At 37.0% G+C, this 21,317-nt stretch overlaps 3 protein-coding genes across 4 annotated transcripts in view; 2 read left to right on the forward strand and 1 right to left on the reverse strand.

Moving 5' to 3' along the window:
- The window catches only part of LOC122652414 (protein WHAT'S THIS FACTOR 9, mitochondrial), a 62,466-nt gene extending 60,870 nt beyond the window's left edge, over positions 1-1,596 (forward strand). Inside the window, exon 2 of the mRNA XM_043846148.1 lies at positions 1,575-1,596. The gene's annotated coding sequence lies outside the window, so the exon portion shown is untranslated. The remainder of the gene's footprint in view (positions 1-1,574) is intronic.
- On the reverse strand, positions 1,409-15,440 carry LOC122652413 (probable LRR receptor-like serine/threonine-protein kinase At1g56140). Of its 2 annotated transcripts, none has more exons than XM_043846146.1 (24): positions 15,262-15,440; positions 14,962-15,145; positions 13,209-13,280; positions 10,527-10,598; positions 10,342-10,413; positions 10,041-10,112; positions 8,567-8,638; positions 8,342-8,416; positions 8,000-8,071; positions 7,846-7,917; positions 7,658-7,729; positions 7,455-7,526; positions 7,292-7,357; positions 6,946-7,011; positions 6,653-6,697; positions 6,331-6,395; positions 4,692-4,981; positions 4,099-4,297; positions 3,835-4,008; positions 3,440-3,558; positions 2,711-2,921; positions 2,360-2,591; positions 2,111-2,261; positions 1,409-1,920 (listed from the first exon to the last, which is right to left on the reverse strand). In XM_043846146.1, the coding sequence occupies exons 1-24, from the start codon at positions 15,404-15,406 to the stop codon at positions 1,528-1,530; spliced, it is 3,063 nt and encodes a 1,020-aa protein (XP_043702081.1). In that variant the 5' UTR covers positions 15,407-15,440; the 3' UTR covers positions 1,409-1,527. The 2 variants fall into 2 exon arrangements, with proteins under 2 accessions (XP_043702081.1, XP_043702080.1); XM_043846145.1 differs by having other exon boundaries at positions 4,605-4,981; positions 15,262-15,438.
- A 2,414-nt stretch (positions 15,441-17,854) lies between these two features.
- LOC122651209 (epoxide hydrolase A-like) lies at positions 17,855-20,426 on the forward strand. The gene is made up of 7 exons (XM_043844516.1): positions 17,855-17,903; positions 18,013-18,081; positions 18,123-18,188; positions 18,270-18,484; positions 19,234-19,401; positions 19,774-20,009; positions 20,117-20,426. Exons 1-7 carry the CDS (start codon positions 17,855-17,857, stop codon positions 20,367-20,369), a joined length of 1,056 nt encoding a protein of 351 aa, XP_043700451.1. The 3' UTR covers positions 20,370-20,426.
- Positions 20,427-21,317: the final 891 nt, after the last annotated feature.

The raw sequence follows: 21,317 nt of genomic DNA on the forward strand, positions 1-21,317 counted from the left end.
TGGGATTTTGATAGCAACAGCGAGATAAGGTTCATACTTGAAGGCCATGATTCTCATGAACCCAAGGTTCACTCCCCCCCCCCCCCTCTCCAAAGGCATCCTTTGGACGTGATGACCATGCCTAATTGCCCAATTTTAATTAGCCAAGAGGTGTTGGCACCCTTTTGCATCCTTGATGAAAATTGGATGGTTTGGACTTTGGATGGTGTTAGTTGACCCTAGGACGTGTTAAAAGGCTCTGTAGTCCTTTCTAAATCTAAAAATTAAAGTCCTTTCACATTGAGAAGAAATCCTTTGGAGATCCTTTTGATCTTTTGGCAAAAACTAATGGTTTATGGAGTTTTTTCCTTGGCTAGAGTGAGGTAGAGAGAGAAAGTCAAGAAATCCTGGGTGATTTGAATCCAAATTTGAGGCTTCTCTCTTGAGTCGAGAGTTGTCTCCAACCTCTTTTTCATGTTGGTCTTCAATTAGGTAAGGTTTCAAATTTAGTTTTTGGGTTTTATATCCTCTATTAGGGATGTAAATGAAATTCGTGTCCGTATCCATTTAGCACTATCCGAATCTGTCCAAAAGTTAAACGGATACAGACACGGATAGGCTATAGCTATCCGAAAAACTATATTTACATGTAAATGAATAATATCTGATCCGTATCCGTGTAGCACTATCCGAATCTGTCCAAAAGCTAATTGGATGCGGATGCAGATATAGCACTATCCAAACCGAATCTGATCCGTTTACATCCCTATCCTCTATTTTCTTCTCTTATTTTTTTTGGCATACCCCAAAGGGTGTGTGGTCCTACCACTCTATGTAGTGATCATGCACCCATGTTTTGTTAATTTGTTATGTTATTTGTTTAGACCATGTTCCCTTCCTTTGTTCATGATGTTTTAAAGTCTTCCCCGGATCTATTTTTGCAACATATATGATGAAATTCTTCCTTTAAAGTCAATCATGTCATTAATATAATATTGCATATATCTTTTACTAATCTTAACATCACCATCTATCTGCAAGAACTATAGTGGTCATCACATATTAATCTAATGGAACTTCTAGCTCCCTGGCATGACTATGGAGTTTCACAGACACATGATGTTCAGAGAGGTTGGGAATCTGAGGAATTGTCTTTGGACTGGTCAGGGTTAGAAAGAGGTTTCAGATTTTTCTTCTGTTAGTATAAAATGATTTTAGATTATACTCTGGTCGTAGAGGATGGGAAATGTTGGGATTAAGAGATGATGAGTTCTTATTGGAACATTTGGGACTGAATCAAAGAGTGGGGAGAAGGGTAAGGGAGGTCTTGGGCATTGTTAGTTGAGAAAGAAGGTGAAGACTTCTAGCTGGGAAATTTCTCTTTTAACAAATTATAATGAAGTTAACATAGTTTATCTATCTATCATCGAGAAAGAACGGAAACCAGAAATTACATGAATGTGTATTCCTTCGTTGTTGCGATATACAAGATCAAATATTTGAATTATGACTTCTTTATACATCAATTGATAAATTCAACGGAGACTATCACCTTCCCTCTGCAAAATTCTCATGCAGCATTGTTTGATTGGCAGTTACTGGAAAATGGTCTCCATCAACCACAGTGGTTGCATTTGAAGATTTGGTTTGGCTCTTTGGATTTTCACTTGTTGAGGTTCCAGAAGTGTCACCACTCATAAAGCTGCTTATATCATTGAATACCCAATCAGTTAAGTATCCAGGCTTTGATGTGACACTGCTCACTTCAGTATCTCCTGAAAGCATTGCCACCACACGGGACATTGCTGGACGTAGGGATGGTGATGCTTGAGTGCACAGGAGAACTACTCCTATCACTCGTTTCGCTTCTACAGCATTGTATTCTGATAGTGCAGGATCAACCAGTTCCAGGTCACAATTACTTTCATGTAGATTCCAAGCCTATAAAATAGGAAGATGACAACATATGTGAGATCCACACCTGCAAATGTTTATGTATGGCTCATCTATATTGCAAATGCATTTTAGAACCATTATCTAGTGAGAAATTAGTGGAATTGAAGAATCAAATCAACACTTTGGCAAATAGTGTAAATTAGATTTTTTTTAAAAAAATTGATCATAATCATACCCATTCAAGAAGATAAATCTTTTCTCCATTCAAGTTTGTGTCAGTATTCGGCCTCCCGCTGATGATCTCAAGAGCTACTACTCCAAATCCAAAAACATCAGCTTTCTCAGTTAGGTGCCCACGCATGGCATACTCTGGTGCAAGATAGCCACTTCAACAAAACAGAGTTTTAGATCCCATAATTTCAATATCTGTAAAGGTTTCCATAAAAAAAAAGTACCGAAAATAAAGAGCGGGAAAAAAAATTACATTGTTCCTGCAATTCGAGTGCTTATGTGAGTCTTCTTGTCATCATAAAGTTTGGCCAAACCAAAATCTGAAATTTTGGGCTTGAGGTCAGAATCAAGTAGAATATTACTAGCCTTGACATCTCTGTGTACAATTCTAGGCTTCGACTCCTCGTGAAGATAGGCTAGACCCCGTGCTGTCCCCAAACAGATATCATAGCGAGTTGGCCAACTAAGATGTAAACCACTCCTCCCTATTCAAGAATTCAAGATATGATTGAGTTTCAAAGTTTTCTCAATAAGGAAACAGCTAGGGGTCTAGGAAGTAATTCCAATTTTTAAAAGTATATATACTCTTCTTGCAATTGCCTACCAAAGAGTGCTTGATCAAGGCTTTTATTTTCGAGGTACTCATAAACCAGAAGTCTCCTATCTCCCTCGATGCAACAACCATACAATGTCACTAGGTTTCGATGTTGCACTGCAGATATGGTAGCGATCTCTGTTATGAACTGATTCTTTCCCTGGTGGGATGCCACTGAAAGTTGCTTCACAGCCACCACCCTTCCATCAGGAACCGTTCCCTATAGAATACACCAACCCAATAGATTTAGTACTTCAATTTCATGTTCAGCTTTCTCTTCCTCCTTGTTCAACTCTTGTGTTTCATTTAGACTGAACAATAAACAGATTTAGCATTAACAATACATTTCCCATGCAGTGCGGTTGAATATAATCCATATTGAATGTATCTCAATTATCAGTTATGGGACCAACTTCTTGTCACCAAAGTGGTGACTTAAGAAGTTGTAACCTTCTTTTAATAGCCCCTTGTCTTATTCCCAAGTTATTTAGTGCAGTATTTCATGAAGGGATAAAAAAGAGTTTTGAAAAAGTTAAAAGTTATTTTTAATGCAATATTTCATTCAGTTTTTATATGATATAACAAGATTTACCCTCATTGAAAAAATGTGTAATACTAAAAATGCAAAAAAGTAAGGTTACAATCGTGTTGTAACCAACCTTGGCTACAACAAGATTTTCCTTTCAGTTATAGCTTCAACGAAAAGTAGTCCATTAATTTATAAAAGAAACAACATACCTTGTAAACAGGTCCAAAGCCTCCCTCCCCCAGCTTATTAGCAGGATTGAAGTCTTCTGTAGCAGTCTTCAATTCTGCATAACTGAAGGTGTTTGGTCTAGAAACTATACCTAGAAACTCTGCAATTTCAGTCAAGAAAGATGGACTGTTATTTGTTTATCCAATTATGAGTTCACGCACGTGTAAAAGGAAATCAAATAATAAGAGCTTCACATTTCCTGCAGTAAGGAAAGGAAAATCCAATCTTCTCTCCTGCTCTCGTCAAACAATATAAAATAGAAGAGAAAGAAAAACCAAAGACATGCATGGATACAAGATTTCCAAACTTGAGCAACAAATCCAATCAATGAAGTAAGTCCTACAGTCTGAAACAACAATTCACTTAGTTTTTTTACCTTCATCTTCATCAATATTCGACCCTTTCCTTCTTTGAAGAATATAATAAACCACCAAAACAAATAGAAAGATGACAACTCCAATAGGAACAGTGATTCCAACAATTAAACTGGTCCTTGTCTTTCTTGTTGAAGTAAGTATACGTGGTGTGTTGCTAACAGTTGGAACAAAATCTGAAGGAAAAAATGATTGTTAATAGCCACTAATAGATTATAAAGTACATAATTTAGTAATGCAATCCATTTCAATTTCAGAGAAGTTACTTGGAACAGCGCTGATGGCTGAAATGGATGGTCCATATGTACCTTGTTTAGGTATACAACAAGTCCCCTCTCCAGCCCAAAAGAGATGGATTTCAAGGAAGTTCTCCGTCACTTGGGCCTGGGTTTCCTTTTGTACAGCTGAAAAAGAGATTCCCCCTGCCTCGTTCCGTATGTCAAAATCTTTTAGCCATAGGTTACCCTGAAATATTATGAAATAAATAGCTTCTAGATCAGACGAGTCTTATCACTAGAAGGCTTGATATATAGCCATGGTTTCAATATCTTTGACAATGCCGCATTACACATAACTTCAATGCTGTAATAAAGTTTCTAAACTACAACAAATGGATTTCCAAGTAGAAATAAAACTTAGTTTCTATAAGTTATACTCTATGCAGTAGAAATGCTCTAACTTATTTTTGGTAATTGATTGCAACGACTACCTAACTGGTGCATCAATTTGTAAAGTTTAATGCTTTAATTAACTCTTACTTTGGTCAACTTACCTGGATATAAATATCAAACACACGCCTTCCATGACTTTCCCAAGTATGAGTATTTGTGAATGAAATCTCAGAAAATTGTAGGCTCACATTGTAAATTCCATTTTCTAGCCCCAGCCCATAGTATCTTAGTGACCCTGGAGATATTCTTGCCGTCTGGAACAACTCTGAATCTAAAGTATTTGTGAATTGCGCAGAAGAAGATAGGATATACTCAGGATCATTGTTCTCAGCAAACCTTCCAACATTGCTAACTGCCCATCTTTCTGTTTCGGCGACAAAATAAGTGGCTGGGCCAAGTGTTTCATTCTCCCTCTCAAATACAATCCCCGCAGAAGACTTAATTTCTGGACCTCCACACTTGATAGAGAAGTTATAATCTATACAGAAGCAAAACATTGCACCCATCAATTTAATTATTTCCTACAAGATAGTGTGTGTGTGTGTGTATATATACTGTCCTTTCCAATTTGAAGGCTTGAATATTAAAATGCATAAAGACATGATGTAACATAGAAAGTCAAAGTTGAAAGTTAGGTTGGGTTATTTATGTTGAATATCTTAGTTTTATGTAATTTGGATCCTATTTTTTCTGTTTGAGCTGATGAAACTGAATCTATTTTCCCTACTCTGTTTGAATGTCCTTTCGCTAGAATTTCTTAGTTCTCTTCCTCTTTGGAACTAAGACTTGAGGCATTGGGATTTAATTCTCTATTTGAATGGTGAAAACATTGGCTTGATCAAACTCAGCGGATGAATTGTTATAAACATGCCTAATCCATATTTTGTTCTATATGTTGGACTATTTGGGAAGAATGAAATTTTGCAGTTTTGTAGGGGCACTACTCCTAATTTGACAAGGATCCTCAAAAGGGCCCTTAGCATAATTCCATCTAGAATTATCACTGGATTTCCGGGTATTAATAACTCATATCGATCAGAAAGTATGCAAGCATTGCTTGCAAAATGTATTACCATCATTATTGTTGAAGGAGCAGATTTTTTGGTTTATTGATTTACAACTCATAAAATTTTTGTGTGCAGGTGGGGGGTAAATTCGCATTACACACAAATAAAATAGGACAAGAGAAAATTCAAGAGGCCTGTAACGATCAACATAAAGCGTGGGTTGGAGATATGGTAGGATGACACGATTATATTTTCAGATGCTCTTCTGCTGGTGGAGGAATTAGAGAAGGAATGCTCTTCCGATTTGGATTGGATCCGTAGTAGTTCAAATTTGGAAATTATATTTCCTTCTAGATTGCTATCCTATGTTCATTTTCTTTTTGCTCCAAAAAGGTTGTTGAGTTAGCTCACAGGATTGTTGCTTTTGCTTGGTCTTTTCCATTGGACTCTTATAGGTTTGATGTTTATCCTCCTTGCCTGAAGGGCACTTTTCTTAGCATTGTGTATAATGTCTCTTGGTTTGATGAATTTTATTCTCTACAAATATTTGTTTTGGGGGGGGGGGGGGGGGGAAGCTAGGACATAAGCTTCCCTCTTAAATTTTATTAATCAAAATAAGGGGTTGGGGGTGGGGGGGGGGGGAGGAGTTTGTATACATAGCATTACTGGTAATATTTCTCCAAATGAGACTAACCCCTAAAAGTTTATCACTGTCAGCTTCTAAGGCCTCATATTATCAATACTAGCTTTTACATCTGTAAGCATGACATTGGAATCCACTAAATGTCATAAAAGAAAATGGAGTTAACACATTACTCACATATTGGAGAGACCCGATTGCATGGGAAATTTCGTTGAAGGCAATTCAATCCTGAAGGCAAACCACTTAAAATACAACAATCAAGTGCTTAGATTATAAAAGTGTGATAAATAACAAAAAGATACAAGTATACAATTGAATTTTAACATTTTTTGGCATTTTCTGCCCTATTATGGGACTTTCAATATCATATTGATCCGATGCATGAAATTGGCATACAGTTTTTGAGAGCACTCATAAACTGGTAGCCTTACAATAGCATGGTCCAGTTTGTTTCTTAGCCATGGTTTTAACTTTACACATAACGGGTTTGAGATAGTACCTGATATTTGAACCACTAATGTTGAAGTTGTTGGCAACCAAGTTGCTGCGTAGAAGATCCAAAAGAGAACTCCAAGTCAGTAAACATTATTAAGAATTAAAATTAGCGAACATAGACATAAAGATCATTACAACTAATCTTTGGAACAAGTACAATAACTTTTTTGAAACTCAATTAACGCTATGCATACTTCAATAAAAAAAAGCAGCTCTCCTAAATGGGAAAATAACAAATGTCATATAGAAGAATTTAGCAAATCACATTTAGAGGTAACAGTGATTTGCTTAACATACACTTGCAAGCTTTCTTCCGTAACCCATGAAGGAAGGATTCCTGATAAGTGATTATATGACAAATCTCTGCAATAATAGCATACAAGCTAATGTTAGTACATACTATTCTAATAGATTAACCATATGGATTTTAGAAAATGCATTGATATATACCAGACTAATCACATTTTGGATACTATATTTGAATATGAAAATGTGTTAACCTAGTTTTTTTATATACATATTTATTTATTTTAACTCAAATCGTTATAGACCTCTTGCACTCCTTTAGAAATTAATTGTTGAAGATCAAAAAGTGGATGGGAAGGGTTCAGAGATGCTCAATGTGCAACAAAAAATGACATACATATTAAGAAGTGAGGCACTCTTCTGAGAAGGCAAGGTACCGAATAACTGGTTATTTCCAAGAAACCTGTGCATGGACACAATAATAGTTGCATTGTCAAACAAGGAGCTATATTACATGAGCAAAGTGGAAGATATGAATAAATAATCTATTTTCCCCTTACAAATAAGAAAGGCTATTCAAATTGAAGAGAGAACTTGGAATTTGTCCAGTTAAATTGTTGAAGCTCAAGTCCCTACAAGAGTCGAAAGAAAATTTAAGGATAATATGATAAGTTCGAAGATTTAATTAAGGTGGCTATCCAAAAGCAAAACACTATATATTCATGAAGTACACATGAATCACCAACGAACAAGCAAAACTTACAGTAGCGACAAACTCTGGTACTCTTTAATATTGGATGGGATAGTATCACTAATATTGTTATTCCTCAAGACTCTGTTTGGCAGTATCATTTTTTATCAGTTACAACATTTAGATATGCAAAGCTTTATAGATAAAATAAAATAAAGCTATAGTACATAGAAGCTTGTGTGGCTAAAATATTGACTTACAGAACACTTAGAGCTTTCATATTCTTAATAAATGCTAAGGATGAACTCCCATTAGAAATCTCGCTAATTCTCCTACAAAGTATATCTTAGGAAGGTGACCTTACGCATTTGATAATATATGGTCTAACTTAAATCAGCAGAACATATAACTCACAAATCTGTCAAGGAGGTTAGATTAGAAAAACTTGAAGGTATCGGTCCTTCAAACGAGTTTCCTTGAAGCCTCCTACAAAACATTTATGAAAAGAATATTACAAGCAGTAAATTTAAGTAAAATCCTCCAACTGCGAATGAATTTTAATATTCATATGTTATAAAAAGAATATTACAAGTTAAGAAAATGTGTTACCTAAAATATAAATTTATAAAAGAGTAGAATTCTTGTAGTGAAACATTTATGGTTTTGTGCAATATGCATTTCATCTACAGTTCCGAACCGTATATAAAAAAAAGTAAGAAAATAATAGTAAGTATGAATGTTAAAATACTGTCTTACAAGACACTAAGCCTAGTCCAATTCCCGCCAATGAACTCAGGAATTTTTCCAGTAAGCGCATTGTCAGATGCCCACCTATGATGCCAAAAAGTTTCCTAGTCATAAGTTGAAGCAGAAGAATACATTTATCTATTCCAACTAGAGAAATGTTGCTATAGTTAAGTTCAGACTGAGAGCAAAGCAGGCATAAATTTGGCATAATATTGATAATCTCAATGTTCTTACACTGTCTGTAAGCTTTGTAATTTGGCAAATGTTGGGGGGATCCAGCCACTCACTCCTGAACTGTCAAAGTAACTGCCAGATAAACAATTCATTGGTCATTAATAGTGAGTTCTAGTTTTTTTTGGGTAAACATAGTGAGTTCTAATTTATGATCATTATTGTAATTGAGTAATATTAAATTTTCTTTATAGGGACTGACAAAGATTTACCACCCAAATATATGTTTCACAATTTACCAAATGAAACGAATCCATGTAATAAAATGAATTTTTGGCATTGAATAAATGTGCAAGCATTCATTCATTTCACAACTCCAGATCATGATGTCCATTACTCTTAAATCAAACAACTTACAAAGCCTGCTGTTAAGGGGCATACCCAGTGCACGAGGCTCCCGCCACTGCAGGGTCTGGGAGGGTTGTAATGCATGCAGCCTTACCCCTGCTTTCATAGAGAGGCAGTTTGCAGAAAGAGGGGTCTGCGGGGTCTGGGCAGAAATCCTACTGTTACAACCGTTAAAAATCTCTGAGGCTCCAATTGATAAATTCAACAGGAAATATTTTCTGGGAAGTGTCCTAAAGCATATGGACACTGCAAAGGCATTAAAAAATATTATTTTAAAAACAAAAAATCAGTAACCAACTTCAAATTTTCTTTGGATATTACAAATTAAAACAAAAAAGAAGAAGAAGAAGAATGTCAAACTGTTTATGATATGTCTCAAGACACAAAATGGTGGCATAACATGGGTAGGTCGATGTAACCACTAACCACACACCCATTTCTAGTCAATTACCAGCTAAAAGCAGTAGGAGAAATACCTAAAAAGTGATACCAAATTTTAAAAAAAAAACAATTACAAAAATGACATTGAAATATGTTTCAGTAAAATATTTTATGAAACATTAAACTCACTTGTTAACCACTGTCTACGCTTATTTGTGGCTAAAAATTGAATGGTGAATTCGGTTTGAGCTCCTCTATGACATGGATCCACTTGTGATCCATTCAAGTCTGCCATGTGACAAAATGTGACCTTCTTATCACAATGAGGTTGTTTACAAAGGATTGTGATGCCTAGTTGCTCTTTGACAATGGTTGATTTGCCTCTCTTTTTTTTCTTTTTTTCTTTTTTTTTTTGGGGGGGGCGCGGTGGAGGGAGGGGTTGAGGTGGTGGCTCATTGAAACTGAAAAAAAAAACTGGGGGAAACTGCAGTTTCATGCCAATTAACATCCTATTGGCAAACTAGAAATAACCAATGCTATCCTATATCCAAACCTTTTTACTTGAGCTTCCAAATTAATTTGGCTACTAGAGATCTATATAACATAAGCATTATTAAGTCCTCAAATGATTCAACCAATGAATTGCAAAATTGAATGAATATGTACTTTTGCAGTTCTTAGCAAAGCCTTTTTTCCTTTTGGGGGGGGGGGGGGATTCTTTACTTCATGAAGTAAATGGGGGACTCACATTTCTGCCAAATTTGTTAAATTCCCAAGCTCAGGAGGGAGTGGACCAGAGAAATTATTTGAGCCAATACCCCTGCCAAAAAAAAAATCCAAAAGTTTGATATTAATTCCATTAATTTGAATAATATAAGCTGATGAGAGTTTATTCTGGCAGTTTGACCAATAAGCCCCCACTTGTGTGTATTCCATATCAAAACTGAGACATTGGTACTCTTACTTTGGAGAGATGAGAAGTTTAAACCTGAACTATAAACTAAATATGTGAGCAAAGAAAGAGATAACAAAAAAAGAAAATTACTTACAATGTGCGTAGATTGTTAAGATTTCCAAGTTCTTTTGGAAGCTCCCCAGATAAACCATTAATACCAACATCCCTATACAGTGGCATTGAGAGTTTGAAAATCATTACCCAGAATACATAAAACAAAAATTTTGAACAAACTACTGCTACTGTTGTTGAATTTTAATTGAAGACTCAGCTACTTACAAGTTCTGCATTTGAGTAAAATTACCAAAAAATTTAGGCAGGGGACCTGTGAAGTAATTTTGACCCAATTTCCTGTAAGAAGATAATAAAATCTAATAAGTGAGTAAACTTGGAGCCATGATGGTATGGTAATGCAATGACTAGTTATTGATCTTTCACTTTGCAACAATGTCGGTTAGGTACTTGACCGATACGCCAAAAGCTCCGAAGCTGATAGAATGCATTAAATCAAGCCATTTAACCTATATACCATACTAGACTGGCCAATCTAACGCTCATACACTAGAGTGGACCCCATTAGACACGTAATAATATCATTTTTTATCATTTGAAATTTACATTATGAACCCTCTCCCCCATTTGTTTTACATGTATAACTAAGTGGGTGTCCATCAATGTTTAAAACCTCAGTTTCGAGGCCGGTTTTGGTTGGGCCCTGCCCAAAAACGAAACATGCCAGATCTCGTTTCGAGGGTTTAACCATTGATTTCGACTAGGGCTGTAAACGGATCGGATTCGGCTCGGATAGTGCTATTTTCGCATCCGCATCCGATTAGCTATCAGACGGATTCAGATAGTGCTAAACGGATACGGACACGAATACGGATCGGATATTTTATCCGATTACATGTAAATATAGCTTTTCAGATAGCTATAGCCTATCTGTATCCACATCCGTTTAGCTTTCGGACGGATTTGGATACAGATATGAAAACAGATTTCGGCTATTCATTTACAACCCTAATTTCGACCCTAGGTTTCATTTCCAAGCCTAAAACAAAAATAATTCGGAGATTTTAGTTCCATGGTATCCATTTGATTTGTTCGTTTTTCAAAAGAAATTGATCGATTCCAATTTTAGTTCTCATGAAACCGAATTAGAACTAAACCAACCAATTATTCAATTGAACCCATCACCATGTCGTCTTAGGAACCAGAGACCCATTATGGGCAATTACTATCTATCACTCTCTAATCCTCAACCTATATTTACTCAAAATTTACTCAAATTCCTCCACCCAAAACTTCTTTTTCTGATTCCACATAAAACACAACTTCCACCTCCTCTTTTCCCATGATATTTTAAAATTCCCAAACTACCCCTGATCCCTCCCCTATCCTACCTTGTTCCCCTTCCGGCAGCCCGCGCCGCCCTGCCACTACCCCTAACCTGCCCTCTGCATCTCACCCTAGCCCCTGCCCGCCCCTACTCCTCTCAGCAACCCCGCCCCTCTTCACCGTATTGATTTAAGGTGGATAAGAAAAACAAAAAGAGAGAGAGAAAGAGAGGGACCATTTTCTTCTCCAGCCCTGCGGGAGAAGGGTTTCAAGATTTCACCGAACTTATAACAGCCTTTGAGTGGTGGAGGGGGTTTATTGAGATCACTTTACCCGCAAGCACCATTTTCCAGTCATTGCCATGAATGCCGTTCAGCGCATTAGAGACGTCAACTGGTTCATTTGAGTTCGGTGGCATGAAGTCTCCCAGAAAATCTTCCTCAAACTGATCAACTGTTTGATGCATCGCTTCGCCAACAATCTCAGAACAATTTGATTGGTAGGCTTTAAACATAACGCAGACGAGCACGTTGATTTCTAATCTCAGCACATGAATTCACACCTATCATGCGTTTGCAGAGTAGAAGAGAAGGGGAAAGGGGGAAAAATACAAGAAGAGGACATGGAAAGGTTAGTCGGTGGGTGCGAGGGGAGGAGAGAAGAGCGTAGGAAAGGGATGGGTTAGAGATGGAATTGGGGTTTGTCGGTGCGAGAGGTATGGGTTGGGATCTTGGTGGTGGAAGAGGAATAGTGGTATAGGGGTAGTTAGGGGATTTTAAAATACTAGGGGAGAAGAGGAGGTGAAAGTTGTATTTTCTGGAGGAATCAGAAAAAAAGTTCTGGGCAGAAACTTTGATTGGCTTTCAGCTCCATCACCTCAGAATTGAACCACTAAACCCAGTCTTATTGACTAAAATGGGTTGTTATCGGTCTAAGTATCCCAACCATGGATTGAGGTATTAGTCTCGGATCGGCCATTTCGGTATTGATCAAGGCTGATACCAATACCTGGCTGATCCTGGATCAGGTACTGGTATCGGATCAAGGGTAAAATCATTAAGAAACTTGATTTATAATGAAAAGTAAGGGTAAAATTGACCGATCAAGGTTGATACCATCCGGTCCAAATCGGTATCGATATCGTTATTGGTCTATGCTGATACCAATCCGATTCCAATATCTCAATCCCAACTCCAATTTTGCATTAATCAAATAAACACAAGTTATGGGGCCTATGGTAGGTTGAGTTGGTTGAGGCCACCCTAGCAAGGAATAGTTTGGATCCCAAACCATGTTTGGGAGATTTAGTTTAATTAATATATCATTATTGCACTACTCGTTGGTTGTCTACCCAAGCAAGTCCCAAATGAGAATTTAGCTCATCTCTAGGGAGGCGTGTGCCTAGGGTGTTGCCAAGGGGTATCCAACGGTTGAACTGTACTGCACACATCTCAGTGCACGTCTAGGGATATATGCGACACAGCCCAACGGCTGTCAATTCCCTAGACGTTCCCTTCTCCCTGGAGACGATCGTAATCCCCCAAATGAAGGAAGGAATTTCAAATTATAGTTTGAAACTAAGATACGAGTAAACTATGAGTAAAAGTGTAGCAGCATTCATACAAATTAGTGAGGTAAGTCAGATTCATAAGCTCGTTTACAATTGTCCCCACTACTTCCAATGCATAAACTTTCCTGCAAAAGGAGAAAATGAACTTAGTAGTACATGGGCTAATCCATGTGATAGAGGATTTCACATACATATTAATGGTTAAATTTTTCTTCCCCCGAAAAAAAAAAAAAAAAAGACTAAATTTTAATCTAAAAGTAAGCAAGAAAAGTTTGTCAAACTCTGATTCAAAGTTTTACTATTACCAAAATGCCATCAAATAGACATGAATATAAAATACCAAATGACATCTATTGTAATTTTAGCTCCTTTAATTACTCATTTTAATTTTACCAAAAAAAAAAATTACTCATTTTAAGGTGAAATGAGGAAGCAGTATATTTCATTGGGCATAGCGTCATCGGGGAATTCAATATCTTAATGAAAACTAGTAGCATCTTTGTTATTTTTTATTCACTTTTGAATTAGCCTCCATCCATGGATTCCAATTCTACTGGAATCGATTGAAATTGGCTTAACCGTATGTTAGAATTGAGCCAATTTTTTGACTTGGGAATGGGGTAAAAATGTAAAATCGGGATCAGATTCAAATTTTTCAAACAATGGTTTTGAGGTACTTTCAACAACTTGTTTGGGGATAAAACATGCCCGTCTCACTCGATGATCTATTTGCAAATTCATTGATTGATCCATCCGCTCATCCCAATCACAGATTTCCAAAAGTAAATTGACTCTATGATGTTCTTTTATAATAAAATTTAAAAGAAAAAAAAAAAAAAAAAACTAGGTATTTATAGGATTTTCTTTTAGTGTTGAGTTAATTATGCAAGTGCAGCTGACAGTATGTGGTGCAGTAAAAGCCCTTCCTATCAAGAGGTCTTGGGTTAAAGCTTCCTGTTTCTCCTCATTCTCAACCCTCCTCCCCCCTCCCTCCTCTAGCATAGCATAGGATAGAATAGATACGCATCCAAAAAACAAAAATTATGTAAGCCATTTCAAACTCCATTATTGGCCTCCACTGTGAGACCAATTATTTAGTTGTAATTTTTGTTGGCTATTTTATAAAATCTTTTTATAAAGGTAATTGACAAATCAAAAATTATAAAAATAAGATAAACAAAGGATGGATTCTATCTAATGTTCTTTATTTATTTATTAATTTATTTATTGGAGGGATTAGTGTATCAAATTAATTAATGAGATAGGACAATATGTCCTAGCATTGTAGACTACTATTATCCTTTCTTGTGGTCCATGACCTAACTGTCCACTCGGACATTTCTATTATGGGGCCCCAGGGCCCAGGGGTGTCAATTTGGATACCGAACCAAAAAGATGGATAGAATTAGATCCCAAATTAAAAACCAAACCGGATCAACCGAACTACTAATTTGTTTGGTTTCAATTTTGATTTTAGAAAAAGCTATGATAGACCGGAACGTACTGAAAGCCCAATTCATATTTCATATCCCTTTTTGAAGGAAGGAAGGAAGGAAATGGGGAAAGGAGGAATTAATAAGTCAATTCGACTCCTCTACTTTCGCTTGCCCCTACTGTCGTGTGCGCTCCACACACAAGCAAGTTGGAATGTACCGTCTTTCCCTTGTCCGAGCAAGGGTAAGGTGGTACTTTCCACTACGCTTGTTTATGGAGGCACACGACAGTACCCAGCAGGTGGAAGTAGAGGAGTCGGATCCATTAATAAGTAGTGCTCCTGATGAGATAGTTAATAGTGAGTTGACTCACAATTGAGTAATATGGCATGTGGTGGCATTGTTGTATGAGCAATCACACTTGATGGCCGAGTTGAAGTCGGTACTGTCGAAACTCGTTGAGTCAGTAGCGATTCCAGTGCAAGGTTCACCGCTAATGTTCCACTTATTTGATGCCTTGAGACCCCATTGCTGGAAAATGGAGTTTAGAGCTCTCACTGCAACAAAATATTAATTAAAAAACCAAAAAGAAACCAAAAGCAACTCAGTTAGCCAGGCACCCCCATCAACAGAGCTGGATCTTAAGAGAGAGACAGAGAGAGTCAGAGAGAACCTTCAGATGGATCAGTCGTAGCACTGGTTTGAGCTTCAGATAAGATCAGGAGCTGGGAGAGGAGGTAAATGATGCAGCACAAGGCATGAGCAAATGCTGAAAAACATCTGGGTTTCAACATGGATTTCTTCCTCTGTTCTTCCATGTTCAAGTTATTTGGGCAAATTTTTGAAGACGTACAAAGTAATCTCATGAGATCCTTATAATTTGGAAAAGGATTCAGAACTCCTCCATTTATAGAGCTTTCTTTACAAAGGAGAGAGAGAGAGAGAGAGAGAGATCAACAGTGAAACTCATCTACTTGGTTCTTTTAATATCTGAATACATTAGAAACAGAGGTTACGAGGTCGAACACTTGGAGACACGTTTTTAAGTCAAATCCATTTCTTATTTTCTTTTTCTACTAGTTATCTTTTCATTTCTTAAGCTCTGTTTTTTCATCACGTAAAATTTATCTATTTTTTGTTTTTCGATTTTTTACATTAAAACAAACTATGAGAATAGAAATTTTTTGGGGGAGTAGAATGGAGATTGTGAGATCAAATGGGCATTTTCATATGTTTCTACTCGACAAGTTTAATTAAATTGAAACCGTAACTCGTGAAAAAGGGATCTTAGACTTAGAGTCTATTTCTTTTTTATTTTCCTTTTTTTCTGGGTTCCCATCCACCAAACAGCTCGGAAAAAAAAGGACCTTTATGTGCTGCTGTGTACAGCAGCGGATAAAAATTCCAAACAAAAAATGGATAATAAGTTCCATGAGAGACAGGGTTAACCAGTCAACACGACCCGTTTCCATCACCCTTATGTAGAAGGGTTGGATGGCAAATTATTGACTCCTGAAGACAAATCAACGGGGAGAATTACCGCTTGATTTCATTGAATTTCATTGAAAATATTCTTTAAAATTTTAGTTATTCACATAACCATTCCAACATGGAAGTTGATGATCATTGATGCCATATCCAACGTTGATGGTAATGGGAGTACTACCAAAGCTATGCAGCTTGTGTTCTCGTAGTATGGCCTGAGCTGCACAGATGGAATCCAAGAGAGCTGGGTCCTACAACCTGATCACATCTGTACGTACAAGAACCTGAGCCAGCCTCCTGCCAAAGCCTTCTAAGGTTCAGTTGATGAACTTCTGCCCATTTATACAAGTGAGTCTATACAGTTTAAAGAACAGATATCTTGCCGCTTCTTCTTATTTTTTCCTCTTGATTTTTTATGTATAATTATTTGTTTTATGCTTCTTCTCTCCTTCGATCCTTTTAATAGTTGTTTCGTTTGTCTTTTGATGTATCATCGATCCTTTTAATAGTTGTTTTGTTCTTTTTTAAGGGTGCATCCATTGGTTAGCCTGTTTGACTCTACATAGTTTTTTTCTCTCATTTTAATATATTTTTCATTCATCAAAAAACAAAAAAACAAAAAAAAATCAAAGACTTTTCACAAGACTAAAGAACTCTCCTGAAAACCAAAATGTATCAATTTTTGTTATCCTTCGAAAATAATGCATTTAGTGGTTTATTTTGATTTTTCTTCATAGTAGGAGACTTAATGTGATTTTGGGAGAGTAACCTCCTTGGTAATGCAATTTTCTTTCACAATATTTTAGACATTTTAACCATTGTTTTCTCAAGATCTGTGCATGAGTTGTCCAGTGTTTTGAAAGTACACATAAGGAGCAAAAGGAGTAATCAATCCAAGGAGGGGTCTCTAAAGGATTTGAACCAACAACGTAACATTTACATTGAGAATTCTTTTTTTTTTTTGGTAAGAAAGAAACTTATTTATTGATGCGTGCCCAGCACAAGGAATCTGAATTACATAACTCAGAGAGCCAAGGAATGGATATGGGTCATGATGTCCTACACATCACAGACAAAGCCCTCCATGCCAGGGAGTCAGCCACGCTGTTAATATCTTTGAAATTATGAAGGAAAGAGCAATTTACATATTAAGAGCTCAACAGTTTTATATCCCCAATAATGGTAGCCACCTCCACTGGGTTTGCAGCAACAAGTGAGGTGAGGGAGGATATAAGAACTTTACAATCAGATTCCACCAAAATGCACTCAATATTTATATTGAGAATTCAAGTATTGTATATGCCATTGGTCGGACCCTTACTGTTTGTCATAAAAAGATTTGTCGTTTCTTTATCTAATGGATGGAAAGTCCGCTTTGAAATCATTCGCCCTCCATCGAACCCCATCAGTATATGCTTCAATAAGAATCAAATGAATGGAAAATTGATCTATTTATTATGAAAAGATTTATCGTTTCTTTATCTAATTAATGGAAAGTCCGCTTTAAAATCGTTCGTCCTCCACCAAACCCCACATGTATCTGTTTCAATAAGAATCAAATGAAAGGAAAATTGATTTGTATATCATAAAAAGATTTGTGATATCTCTATATAATGAATGGAAAATCCACTTTAAAATCAAACAAGGAACATATAATTAAATAATCATTCATAACCTAATAGATAAATAGATTTCCATAGATTTCCTTATCAACATCTGAAGGTGTCAAATAATTTATAACCTAATTCGTATATTAAAACCTTTTGATTGAGAATAAGACAATGGCGGTCTCAGGAGTTGATTTGTCTGTAGCCATCCAAGTGGAGTGGAGTTTGATTACTTGGGTCTCTTTTGCAGATTAACATTGATTAAAGCGACATATACTTTGTTCTTAATGTTGACTTTCTTTTCACTGGTATTCTTGATAAAATTGATGAAGTTTCAGTCACAAGACTGAACTACTTCAAGCAGGAGGAAGAGGAGGAGCTTCTGTCTTTCTTTCTTGCTGGTTTGCTTGTTCGAAAACAGTCCAATTAAGATCTTAAATAGATCAGATAGAGCACAAATACATTGATGTAAAAGGGCTGAAGCTTCATGTCGCCGAGATAGGAACTGGTTTGTTGGGATTCAATGCATTTCAGTTTCAGTTTCTGTTTGTTGAACCAATTACTGAGTGATGGTTACTGAAACTTACAGGGGCGTCAGTGGTGGTGTTCTTGCATGGGTTCCCTGAGATATGGTATTCATGGCGGCACCAGATGATCGCCGTTGCCAATGCTGGATTCAGGGCACTAGCACCCGATTTCAGAGGTTATGGCCTCTCCCAGCAGCCCCATGAACCGGAGAAGTCCTCATTCAAGGACCTCCTTGATGATCTACTTGCCATTCTCGACTTCTTCTCCATTCCCAAGGTATCTCTCTCATCATTCAAAATCTCAGTTATGAACTACAATTCCAACTCTATAAAGTTTAATTTTCATTTGGGGGTTTGTTGCGGGGGGTCGGAATATCGGATCATATTGAAGAAATCTGAATAATTTCATTAGTCTTCTACTATTTTATTTTTATCCCTCCAAATTTACTCTGCTTGCCCTGTAAATAAACTTGATTGTATATTTGTCTTATTTGATCATGGGCTTTGGTTGGAGCCATTGACACCTCTTCATCTTATTGGTAATTGCAAGAGAATATGTATTGCTTTCCCCCAGAAAACTTGCTTTAAGTGAATCAGACTCTGCAGTGATTCATCAGATCCATCTGTGCTTTCTACAAATGTAGGATCAAAAGTGGAATATTTGAGGGGTTGTTGATAAAGAGAAGTTGAATGAATACTTGAACACAATTTTGGTTCCTTTCTGAGATACACAAGCTATGTTTTGCTTACTAGACTAACCTCAAGAGAGTCATTTCACAGTTTTAAAAAAAAAAAAAAAATTCTGAATCTGATTTGTTGGTCATTCTCTGCTCTTCTAACTAGTTAGCTTCTTTATTTCATCAATAAAGATGAGCAGTTCCTAACAAAGAGCTAATAGTTATCAAAATCCCCAAGATCAAATGTGAAACTGATGCTGCTTAGGAGTGTTCTATTGTTTTTTTTTTATTGCTTGAAATTCAAAAAGAAATCTAATTGATATGCAACTTATCTAAACTATGATGCCAGGCTTTCCTCATTGGGAAAGATTTTGGAGCCCCTGTTGCCAATTTGTTTGCAGTTCTCTTCCCAGAGAGGGTCTCAGGAGTGGTAACAATGGGGGTGCCATATGTTCCCCCTCCAACATCTTCATTGTTTACCCAGATTCCCGAAGGCTTCTACGTTTCGAGATGGCAGGTAACACTTCATCTTCACTCTCATTTACTTTCTCCATGCAGTAATCAGAACCAATTGAGGGGGTCAGGACTCAGGATTTAGGAACGAAAGATTCCTTAAGATATCTTCTGGTTCAATATTACTCTGATTATGCTTGAACACTTACTATATTGTTGACTAAGCAATGAGAAACACAAGGCCTAGCTCGTAATACAAGCATTCATCTCTAAGGCAAGGTTCAATGCCTGTATTAAGTGATGTGCCTTCAGTTGGACACTTCCAACAACCATTCTCTGATTATGGTCAGAGATATCAAGATTGCCCAAGCTAATTTAGGCTTAAACAGAAGGGAATGAAAGGCGAAAATATTAATTCTTGTGTCCTACATTTTAGAAACCTGGAAGAGCTGAAGCAGATTTTGGTCGCTTCAATGTTAAGACGGTGGTGCGAAACATCTACATTCTTTTCTCAGGAAGTGAACTACCAATAGCTGGTGAGAATCAGGAGATCATGGACTTGGTGGATCCGTCTACTCCTCTGCCTCCCTGGTTCACTGAGGAAGATCTTGCAGTGTATGCAACATTATACGAAAAATCTGGATTCCGTACTGCATTGCAAGTCCCATATAGGTATCCAATTCTTCTTCATTCTGTAGAATTCTTTCATTCTCACAGCACATTCATGTTATTTGTTTCTAGAACTATATATTTGTATAATTAGCTAAAGTTTTCTGTAGGACATTGCAAGAGGAATTTAACTTGACAGATCCAAGAGTTAAAGTACCAGCACTGCTGATCATGGGCGGAAAGGACTATTGCCTCAAAGTCCCAGGAATGGAGGACTACGTGAACAGTGGAAAGCTGAAAGATTATTTTGTCCCTGATTTGGATATCACATTCTTGCCCGAAGGATCACATTTCGTTCAAGAGCAATTTCCAGATCAGGTGAACCAGCTCATTGCAACTTTCCTCAGCAAGCATACTTGCTAATGGTCTGGGTGATGTTTATTTAAGATTAGCCAACATTTCATAAATATGGGCGCCTAAATTAAAGTTAATCCTTCCTGGTTCTCGACCGTTGCTGAAGTTGTGTATTTACATGGTGTTGTAAAAGTAATGTAAGACTATTGAGAATAATGTAACTCATCTGTTATAAGAAAAATGTGTATGTCCTCCATGAATGATAACGAACCAAGCAAGGATGATGTAGGCTGAGGTGTTCGAATGGGCATTTTCCTTAAGACCGTAGACGCACCCTAATGGTGCAGTCAGGTGAATGCGAATTTGCCTCCAAAATACAACAGCCTTATGTCTCCGACAGTAGTGCTACACTCCCTTACTGCTAATCCCTTCGAGTCTTACAAAGTTGTGCTCAAACTCAAATAAAAATGGAGGAAAACCAACAGAATCAATAAGCAACATATGTAAGAAACAAAGTTGCAGAGAGGGAGAGAGAGAGTATTCACTTTTTCTTTGTCCTCTAATTTAAAAGGCCAGAGACGACCTCTATTTATATATAGAGGAAAGAGTGTCTCTTGAAGGTACTGCTCCATGGAATGGGTGTGCCTTTTGGTTCCACCGGATGGGATTTGAAGATTCCAATCCGAGTTCTGTGAGTGCTCATGTACAAATGGATGTCTCTGTATAGAGACATGTCACATATGACTCCTTGCCACATGGGCCCGAGTCCAAGCCTAGATATTATATGACCAAGCCCACAAATGGCCCAATTGAGAAAAAAAATTTATATGGGCTGGGCCATCCTATCACACTAAACTGTGTCGCATCGCGCCTCGACTCGGCTTGGCACGAATCCCCATAGAGTTCCAAAAACTACTACATGATATACCAAAAACAACCCCACTTTTAGGTAGGCGGCCTTCCTATTATTATTATTATTATTATTATTATTTAAATTTTGCATTCTTAATGGAGTTG

The sequence above is a fragment of the Telopea speciosissima genome, chromosome 2 (assembly GCF_018873765.1).
Source record: "Telopea speciosissima isolate NSW1024214 ecotype Mountain lineage chromosome 2, Tspe_v1, whole genome shotgun sequence".
Taxonomy (NCBI): domain Eukaryota; kingdom Viridiplantae; phylum Streptophyta; class Magnoliopsida; order Proteales; family Proteaceae; genus Telopea; species Telopea speciosissima.

Bases quoted from the DNA above. Each gene is read 5' to 3' on its own strand.
- LOC122652413 (XM_043846145.1), bottom strand. From the start codon at position 15,406: ATGGAAGAACAGAGGAAGAAATCCATGTTGAAACCCAGATGTTTTTCA. The intron at 8,072-8,341 runs GTAAGACAGTAT...AATGTTTTGTAG, and splicing joins TGGACTAGGCTTAGTGTCTT to GAGGCTTCAAGGAAACTCGT. The intron at 7,918-7,999 runs GTGAGTTATATG...TATACTTTGTAG, and splicing joins CTAACCTCCTTGACAGATTT to GAGAATTAGCGAGATTTCTA.
- LOC122651209 (XM_043844516.1), top strand. From the start codon at position 17,855: ATGGCGGTCTCAGGAGTTGATTTGTCTGTAGCCATCCAAGTGGAGTGG. The intron at 17,904-18,012 runs GTTTGATTACTT...AAATTGATGAAG, and splicing joins AGCCATCCAAGTGGAGTGGA to TTTCAGTCACAAGACTGAAC. The intron at 18,082-18,122 runs GTTTGCTTGTTC...GATCTTAAATAG, and splicing joins TCTGTCTTTCTTTCTTGCTG to ATCAGATAGAGCACAAATAC.